This window comes from Chrysochloris asiatica, unplaced genomic scaffold (assembly GCF_000296735.1).
Source record: "Chrysochloris asiatica unplaced genomic scaffold, ChrAsi1.0 scaffold00047, whole genome shotgun sequence".
Classification (NCBI taxonomy): Eukaryota; Metazoa; Chordata; class Mammalia; order Afrosoricida; family Chrysochloridae; genus Chrysochloris; species Chrysochloris asiatica.
In genome coordinates, this window is record NW_006408565.1 from 16,997,574 (window position 1) to 17,007,498 (window position 9,925).

Here is a 9,925-nt window from a genome sequence, read left to right on the forward strand (position 1 = left end):
TGGGAAGACACAGTGGAAAAGCTCCATGTTGTTGGTAGGTGCCGTCGAGTCGGCTTCGACTCATAGTAACCTTATGCACAACAGAACAAAACACTGCCGGATCCTGCACAATTCTCACAATCTTTGTTAAGCTTGAGTCCATTGCTGCTACCAGTGTGTCAATCCATCTAGCCAGGTTCTTCCTCTATGTCACTGACCCTTCACTGTACTAAGCATGATGTCCTTCTCCAGTAACTGGACCCCTGATAACATGCCCAAAGTATGAGAAACAGCCTTGCCATCCTGGCTTCTAAGGAACATTCTGGCTATACTTAAACCAACACAGATATGTTTGTCCTTCTAGTAATTTTCATATTCTCCAACATCATAACACAAATGCATCAGTCCTTCTATGGTCTTCCTTACTCACTGTGCAACTTTCACATGCATATGAGGTTATTGAAAATGCCCTGGCGTGGGCACCTTAGTCCTCAAACTGACACCTTTGCTTTTCAACACTTTAGAGAGGTGTTATACAGCAGATTCGTCTAATGCAATACACCGTTTAATTTTTTTGAATGCTGCTTCCATGAGCATTGATTGTGGATCCAAACAAAATGAAGTCTTTGACAACTCCAATCTTTTCTCCATTTATTATGATATTATTTATTGATCCAGTGGTGAGGATTTTTGTTTTCTTTACATTTGAGGTGCTATCCACACTGAAGGCTGTAGTCTTTGATCTTACCAATAAGTATTTTAAGTCCTCTTCACTTTCAGCAAGCAAGTTTGTGTCATCTGCATATGTTGCTGTTGTTAAGTGCTGTTGAGGCGGTTCCGACTCATAGGGACACTGTATAGGATTTCTGAGAAGCAGCTGGTGACCTTGCAATTCAAACCAAACTTGCAGTCCAGCACATTATCACCACACCAGGACTATCTGCATATGTTGTTGTTGTTGTTGTTGTTGAGAGCCATAGAGTCAGTTCCAACTCATAGTGTCCAAGAAGCGGCAGGTAAGCTTGAACCACCCACCTTACAGTTCAAATGATCTTGCAGTCTAGCGCATTAACCCACAGCACCACACCAGGACTGCATATAGCAGGTTGTTCATAAGTCTTCCTCCAATCCTTATACTTATATTCTTCTTCATATAATCCACCTTCTCGAATTATTTGCTCAGCATACTGAATGAATAAATATGGTGAAAGAATACAACCTTGGCACACAGCTTTCCTGATTTTAAACCCTTCAGTGCCCCTGTGTTCTGCTCAAAAGACTGCCTCTTGGTCTATGTAGGTTCCTCATGACTACAGTTAAGTGTTCTGGAATATCCATTCTTCTCAATATTGTACATAGCTTGTCATGACCAACACAGTCGAAGACCTTTGCATAGTAAAGCACAGGTAAACATCTTTCTGGTATTCTCTGCTTTCAGCCAAGATATATCTGACATCAGCAATGATACCCCTCATGCCACATCCTCGTCTGAATACGGATTGACTCTCTGGCAGTTACCTGTCAATATACTGTTGTAGCTAGTTTTAAAGTATCTTTAGCAAAACTTGACTTGCATATGATATTGATGGTATTGCCTGGTGATTTCTGCATCCCATTGAGTCACCTCTCTTTGGAATGGGCACAAATACGGATATCATCTAATCAATTGACCAGATAACTGTCTTCCAAATTTCTTGGCTTAGATAAGTGAGTGCCTCCAGTGCTGCATCAGTTTGTTGAAAGATTTCAATTTGTATTCCAATACTTCCTGGGGCCTTGTTCTTTATCAATGCCTTCAGGGTACCTTGGACTTCTTCCTTCAGTACCATTGACTTTTGATCATATGCTATCTCTTGAAATGATTATAAACATTGACCATTTCTTTTTGGTACAATGATTTTGTGTATTCCTTCCATCTTCTTTTGGTGCCTTCTGCATAGTTCAATATTTTGCCCAGAGAATCCTTCAGTATTTCAAGTCGAGGCTTGCATTTTTTCTTTAGTTCTTTCAACTTAAGAAATGCTGAGTATGTTCTTCCCTTTTGGTTTTCTAACTCCGGGTCTTTGCACATTTCATTACAATACTTGACTTTGTCTTCTCCAGCTGCCCTGTGACGTTTTCTGTTTAGTCATTTACCTACCATTTCTTCCTTTTACTTTAGCATCTCTACGCTGGAGAGCTGTAGTTGGAAAATATGGCCTTGGTGATAGAAATAATGCTGGAGATTGCATGATAGAATTTTGCAAGACAAATGACCTCTTCATTGCAAATATCTTTTTTAAACAATGCAAAAGACAAGTATGCACATGGACCTCACCACATGGAATACACAGAAATCAGATTGACTAATTCTGTAGGAAGATATGGTGGAAGAGCTTTATATAATCAGCCAAAACTAGGCCAGGGCAGACAGTGGAACAGACCATCATATGCAAGTTCAGACTGAAACATATTAAAACAAGTCCATGAGAGCCAAAATATGACCTTGAACACATCCCACCTGAATTTAGAGCTCATCTCAAGAACAGATATGATGCATGAGACACTAAAGACCGAGGACCTAGAACCGAAGATCAAGAACATCATACAAGAATAAAACAAAAGGCCATTAAGAAGACAAGAAAGAAAGAAAAGACCAAAATGGATGTCAGAAGAGACTGGAACTTACTTCCCAGCCTAACTCAAGCCATGGTATTTTCAGTAGCCTCACATGCATGTAAAAGTTGGACAATGACTAGTGAAGATCATGGAAGAATGGATGCATGTGAAGCTGCGGTGTTGAAAAAGAATATTGAAGGTACCATGGACTGTCAGAAGAACAAACAAATCTGTGTTGGAAGAAGTACAGCCAGTGTTCTCCTTGGAAGCCAGAATGGTGAGACTTTGTCTCTCATACTTCAGAAATGTTATCAGGAGGGACCAGTAGCTGGAGAAGGATATCATGTTTGGTAAAGTGGAGGGTCAGAGAAAAAGAGGAAGACCCCCAATGAGATGGATTGGTACACTGGCAGCAGCAATGGGCTCAAGCATAGCAACAGTTGTGAGGATGGCACAGGAATGGGCAGTGTTTCATTCTGTTGTGCACAGGGTCACTGTGAGTCAGAACCAACTCAATGGCACCTAACAACAACTATTTTGAGGAATCGGCTCATCCCTAGTTATATGCTGAGTGCCTTCCAACCTCAACTTGAGGGCTTATCTCCCAGCACTGTATCTGACAATGTCCAGCTGCTATTTATAAGGTTTCAGTGACTTACCGTTCAGAAGTGGTCTGTCTACCTCTCCTTCTTAGTCTGCCTTAGTCTGGAAGCTCCACTGAAACCTGTCTGGCATAGATGACCCTGTGATTGTTGTTTAGTGTCTTCAAGTCAGTTCTGACTCATAGTGACCTATCTGTATAGGGTTTCTGAGGAGCAGCAGGTGGATTCAAACCCCTGACCTTGCAGTTCAAACCAACCTTGCAGTCCAGTGCTTATCCTATAGCTTCCAGCATCACAGCAACACCCAATCCACCACACTGCAACAAACTGACAGGCAAGTGTTTTGGGTCTTACTATATGCCAGGCACTGGACTAAGCATTTTCCCTATTTTATACCATTAAATCTTCATTGTTGTTGTTAAGTGCCATTGAGTCAGCTCCAACTCATAGCTAAGGTTTCTGAGGAGTGACGGGTGCATTGAAACCATCAATCTTGTGGTTCAAACTGACCTTGCAGTTCCCTGCTTATCCTACAGTGCCACACCAGGATTCCTTGAATCTTCATAAAGCCCTATTTTATAGACAAAACTGAAATCACACCTCTAGGAAGTGACAGAACGAAGACTAGAACTCAGGCCTGCCTGGCTGAGTGTCCATGCTCTTACTCAATGCTGAAGTCTTCCTCCAAGTAGCTGCAAAGGACCTGGGATGTGCGCAGTCCTGTGCTGGGTGCTAGGACATCTACGTGAGAAGCATTGCCTGGTCCCAGGAACTTCAGTTTGGCTGAAGAAGCCAAACACATCTGCCAACTGGAAAAGGAATTATCTCGGAGCCTAGTACCAATCACATGGGGCAAGCATACCAACGAAAATGCCTGGGAATCTCTTGAGAGAGAAGCGCGAGGGACTGGTCTGCCAGGTCAGCATGACCATTCCCATGTTAGAATTGCGGGAATGAGGCTTAGAAAGGTAGGCTATGCTGTCAGTAAGAGTCTAACACAACTTTGGCTCCAAAGCCTTTATTAAGTCCTGAGAGGCTTCTCGAAGGTGGCTTCAAAACAAGGTGAGATTCTGCAGATGAAAGGAGGGCAAAGGAAACTGGAAAGGCGGGTTGGAGACAAATGTGGAACGAGACCAGGGGATACTGTCTTTCTCTGTGCCTATCCTGCCCTACTTCTCTTGGACACCAACTAGGTCTGCTTTGAAACAAATTAAGTTGTGACTCACTTCTACTTGGCCACTCGCCCTGGTGCCCAGGAATCACCATGCTCATGGGGTCCTTGCCAACCCAACTCAGCCTCAGTCTATTCTCCCCAAAACATTTGTTCCCATCCGAATGTCCTCCATTCCAACATCCAGGAGAGCACGGGTCTTGGGTTAGACAGGCCTGGCCTCCAATTCCCGCATGGCCACTTACTGGCTGAGGTACCCTGGGCGAGCCACCGAGCCTCCCATTCTTCCTCTGAAGAGCAGAGCTGGAGACAGTGGTCGCCGCTTGTCACGGCCTTAGACATATATAGGAAGGCCCTGGGGCATTCAGAAAGGGTCCACAGAACAACTCTGAATTCCCAGTCCCAAGTAGATTTGCACCTTGGAAAAGATGGTATTGAAGCTGGGCCCAGAGTACACACAGGATTTGTGTGGAGCCTAGGAAGACAAAACAGCAGGACAAAAGGAATCGGGTGTAGGAGAGGCCAAGTGGCTTTATGGAAAAGAAAGAGAATTGTATGGCTGTTTTCCACACCTTAGAGAGACTTCTGCCTTGCCCCAGCCCAGCTCCACCATCCCAGGAAAGGACAAAGCAAGGAATGCCACCTTCGTGTGGCTGAAACAGGCCATACCTTCACCAGAAACAATCATCTAGCTTGCTGAGAGCCCCGCTGCTACACCCCGGACCACCACAGTCCTTTGTCTCCACAGCCTCGGGACCAGCAGGCTTTGCCACGGTCCCCCACTAGCAAACAAGGCTTCAGCCTGGGAGCACTGGCCCTGGACGGAGGTGGGAGCACTGGAGCCAAAGGTCCAGGACCAAGACTGGTTACAAAAGACTGGAAAAGCTACTGCCATCAGCTTTAGGGGCAAGGTAGCATGACCACATTCTCCAGACCTCCAGAAGCCTCCTGTGCTAATCACTGAGGCCAAATGCTCCCCAACCCTGGTAAAGAACCCAGAAAATGAACTGGACTTATCCTGCCACACCGATTTAGGGTAACCTAAGGAAGTTCTTGTAGCGTAGTGGTTACGAATCGGGCTGCTAATCTCAAGGTCGGCAGTTCGAAACTACTTGTGGTTCCATAGGAGAAAGATGAGGCTTTCTGCTCCCGTAAAGATTTGCAGCCTCGGAAATCCTGTACATGGTCACCGTGAGTCAGAACCGACTTCACGGTACTTGACAACAAGAAGGAAGTTCTTGACTTCATGCATGGGAGATGGTAAGAGGTGAACTGCCTGTATTTTCCGTAGGGGTTTAGGGTCGCCATGAGAACCACGGAGCCAGACTGCCAAGTTCAAGTTCTGGCCCCACCACTTTCTAGCTGGGTATTTTTGACAAATTATTTAACCATCCAGTTGACCATCTGTAAAATGAGGTTCCTTATCTGTAAAATGAGGATTAAAAGTTATCTACTTCATAGGATTGTTCTGATGAGTTAAAGTTTGTAAGATGCTTTAGGAGCCCTGGTAGCGCAGTGGATCATGAGCTGGGCTGCTAACTATAAGTTCTGTAGTTCGAATCTACCAGTCTCTCCACAGGAGAAAGATGAGCTTTCTGTTTCTGTAAAAATATGCAGCCTCGGAAATCCTACACAGGGTCACTATGAGTCACCTATAAGCTTTAGCTTCCACCTATAAGCTTTAGCTCATATTATGATCTTCTTCCCGAATCTCTTTCTTCCTCACTCAGCTAAGCTGAGAATGCCTTGGTATCCTTGTTCTCCTGAGGTCAGAGCAAGGGGGACCAAGAGTCCCAGTGTATGGATATCGGCATGAAGAATGAGGCAGCAGAAGTCTCCCTAAGCAAGCTCACAAAGGCCTTGCACCCCAAGGTCTACTAATACTTAGGGGAGGAGGTCATCAAGAATTTGGGGTATACCTGAGGCTGCCAAAGAGGCACAAGAAATAGAGGAGAGAGGATCACACCAGGCCGAGAAGTGGGGCTGCCCCGCAGGTCCCATCAGCCCTCTCTCTCCGTTTGTTTGCCCTTCCCCCTTGGTCTTTGGGGCAAAGATGTGTACTGGTTCAGGCCTGGAAATACCAGAAATACCAGAAACTGAAGTCGTCTCTCTTTGGGCGGCCACAGCACAAAACCAACCAACATGATCCTGCTATTAACCTCGATTAACTTGGAGAAGATTCCGTCTCAGGCTGTCAAGGCCCCGTTGCTTCAGCCAAGCCCCCAGTGCCAGCCCAAAGTGGTCATGTGGGGGGCAGCGTGAGTAGGAGAGAGGATGGTGGGCAGTGTCCGCAGCTCAAGGCCCGAACCGAGAACAAAGTGTCCCGAGTCGTCGGGCTGAGCTGCCTCCCACCCGAGCACCAGCTTCTGCTGCCTCTGTCCACAGACACGGCACAGAGGAGGTGATTGTTTGCTCTAACCACGGTGACTGCTCCCCGGGGCAGCCAAGAGCACAGGCCTGGGTGTCGCAGAGGTAATTGCCAACCACAGGGCCAAAACTGCCCCCTCCACTCCTGCGGACACGGGCACTCCAGCAAGAGACAGAAGGACAGTCACGGGCATACAGAGGCCCTCACAGGGCCCCAGGAGGGAGCAGGGCTGTCTGGTCACACACCCAGCTGGCCATGCACATATGCATTGCACACACACTCCCCCAGCAAGTCTCCGCAGCTGCTACACCCCCCATGCCCCCGGCACACTTCTACCCATCACAGTCCTAGGAAGATAAAAACACCCATTCAGGCAGGGGATGGAGGAGGGCAGCCACCGAAATAGAATCAAAGAGCAGCCATGGGGGAAAGGGAAAGATAGGCAGCAGAGGTAGTCAGATCTGTGTTCCTGAACCTTCATTTTGTCATCTGTCAAATGGGGATACAGCTCTAGTGGTGGAGGGCTTATATATAATAGGCACCTAGTGACCAGCAACAGTTGTGTTAGGAGCTGGTCTTACTATGACTGACTTTGTTATTATTGTGGTATATATGTAATAAGACATTTGCCATTTCAACATTTTATATATGTACAATTTAGCAACATTATGGTTTACTCTTTAAAGTTATAAGGAAACTTAGGACATATTTAGAAACCCCACTCAGAGCTCAGTGGGATCAGCTGGGAAATGGAGAAAAAGAAAGGTTTGGAGGAGGCTGGCCCTGGATCTATTGTCTAGCGCTGCTACGTCATAGTTTCAAGCTCTGTCCTGTGGGTAAGTCAGCTCACCTCTCTGAGCTGTTCTGTCTTCCATAAAATGATGTTACATTACTAATCTTCTGGAAGCTTCTGAAAACAGTATCTCTCTGCTGGCTCAAGTTGCCTAACCGCTCTCTGAAATGGGGGTGCTAAGGGATGTGGATTAGATAAGCAATACAAATAGAACTTCGGGCAGTGTTGACATAGTCATAACAAGAACAAGTGCCAGTAGTGTGCCGGGCACACCTGAGTCCCACCTGCCTTGTTCTCCATGGGCTCCCGCCATTTAGGAGGCCCTTTGTCCCAGACCCCTTCTGAAAAGCACTGAAACCTAGCTTTGTCCTCCCTCTTGCCTCCCCACAGGGACTCGGGAGGCGGCTTTTGTGTATGCCATCTCGTCAGCAGGTGTGGCTTTTGCAGTGACACGGGCGTGCAGCAGTGGGGAGCTGGAGAAGTGTGGCTGTGACCGGACAGTACACGGGGTCAGCCCACAGGGTAAGTGTAGGAGGAGGACTGGGGCCACACCTTCCCCTGCCCTGTCTCCCTGGGCCCCAGCCCTCACCCATTGCGGCTTTCTCTATGCCCCACTGCACTCCAGGATTCCAGTGGTCAGGATGTTCGGACAACATCGCCTATGGCGTGGCCTTCTCACAGTCGTTTGTGGACGTCCGGGAGAGAAGCAAGGGCGCCTCATCCAGCCGGGCCCTCATGAACCTTCACAACAATGAGGCTGGCAGGAAGGTAGTGTGACAGCCACCCACCACCACTCGGGGAGGGATGGGCATGACTTGGAAAACAATTGCTCAGCTTCTGCCCAGCCCTGCACCTCCTGCAAGCCACGCACTGAGCTGGGTGATGTGCACATAGGACCAGGTCCCAGACCCTGCAGGCAGTGAGCCCCCAGGCTAGCAGAGCATGGGACGTGGACAGTTGAGCAGGTGTACACTGTAAACCGACCCCAGAACAGCACACATGCTCCCTACCCAGACAGAAGAGGGGCTTCAAAGAGTTGGTGGGAACATTCCAGCATCTTTTAATTCCACATTTGCAGGTGATTTTTGAAGTTGCCTTGTAGTGTGTGTGTATATCCAGTCTTCTGTCATCATACCTCCCCCAAATGAAAAGAACGAGTCCTCCGCTGTGTCTCAAAGCCACGTGCATTAACTGACACCACGTAGCTTCTCAGTACCTACGTTCAAGGTTCCTGTGAAGATTAACAGCAGTGTCTTTTCCCACCATACCACCTGTCACTCACTGTTTCACGTGACACTGACAAGAGATCAGTGTCAGACATCATTATAGCTCATAATGATCTGATGCCCCATAATGCACAGTTCAATCCCAGCTCAGTTTACCGATGTGCAAAGGGAAGTCCCTAGGTAAGTTCAGCTAACTGACTCTTGAGTCCACCCAGAGGTGCTATGGAAGAAAGGCCTGGCCATTGACATTCAAAAAGTCACTCATGAAACTCCTAAGCTGCACAGTTGCACTCACAGCAACGGGTGGATACCGATTGACAGTCAATCTGCGATCTAGGGATGTGCCCCGATGACCCACTGTCTGCTCCATGGCTTCCTCCCAGCCTCCACTGACCTCTTCTCTCCCCCTGCCCCTCCCAGGCTATCCTGACGCACATGCGGGTGGAATGCAAGTGCCACGGGGTGTCGGGCTCCTGCGAGGTAAAGACGTGCTGGCGGGCTGTGCCGCCCTTCCGCCAGGTGGGCCACTCGCTGAAGGAGAAGTTTGATGGTGCCACTGAGGTGGAGCCACGCCGTGTAGGCTCCTCCAGGGCTCTGGTGCCCCGTAACGCGCAGTTCAAACCACATACAGATGAGGACCTGGTGTACTTGGAGCCTAGCCCAGACTTTTGTGAGCAGGACATGCGCAGTGGCGTGCTGGGCACGAGAGGCCGCACGTGCAACAAGACGTCCAAGGCCATCGACGGCTGTGAGCTGCTTTGCTGCGGCCGCGGTTTCCACACGGCGCAGGTGGAGTTGGCGGAACGCTGCAGCTGCAAATTCCACTGGTGCTGCTTTGTGAAGTGCCGGCAGTGCCAGCGGCTCGTCGAGCTGCACACGTGCCGATGACCTCCTGCCCGGCCACACGCCCAGCAACCATTTAGTGGCCCGGGGAAGGCCGATAATTTAAGCAGTCCCTCACCACCTATCCCAAAAGATACTGGCTGTATTTTTTGTTTTGGTTTGGTTTTTGGGTCCTCATGTTATTTATTGCTGAATCCAGGCAGGCCACCCTAAGGTCACCAATCAGGGTCTCTCTGAAGTCTAGGCTTTTGTGGCTGCCACTGACCAAAGGGCAGCCTCTGGCTATCACATGGGCTGCTGCTGACCACTCCGTTGTGAGCTGTGCCTGCGTTTCTCCTTGCAGAC

At 48.2% G+C, this 9,925-nt stretch overlaps 1 protein-coding gene across 1 annotated transcript in view; it reads left to right on the forward strand.

Annotated features, from left to right (window-relative positions):
- The window catches only part of WNT4 (wingless-type MMTV integration site family, member 4), a 36,836-nt gene extending 27,132 nt beyond the window's left edge, over positions 1-9,704 (forward strand). Inside the window, exons 3-5 of the mRNA XM_006862334.1 lie at positions 7,902-8,033; positions 8,137-8,279; positions 9,158-9,704. Coding sequence (XP_006862396.1) covers positions 7,902-8,033; positions 8,137-8,279; positions 9,158-9,625 — 743 coding nt within the window. The 3' untranslated portion in view covers positions 9,626-9,704. The remainder of the gene's footprint in view (positions 1-7,901; positions 8,034-8,136; positions 8,280-9,157) is intronic.
- The last annotated feature ends 221 nt before the right edge of the window (positions 9,705-9,925 follow it).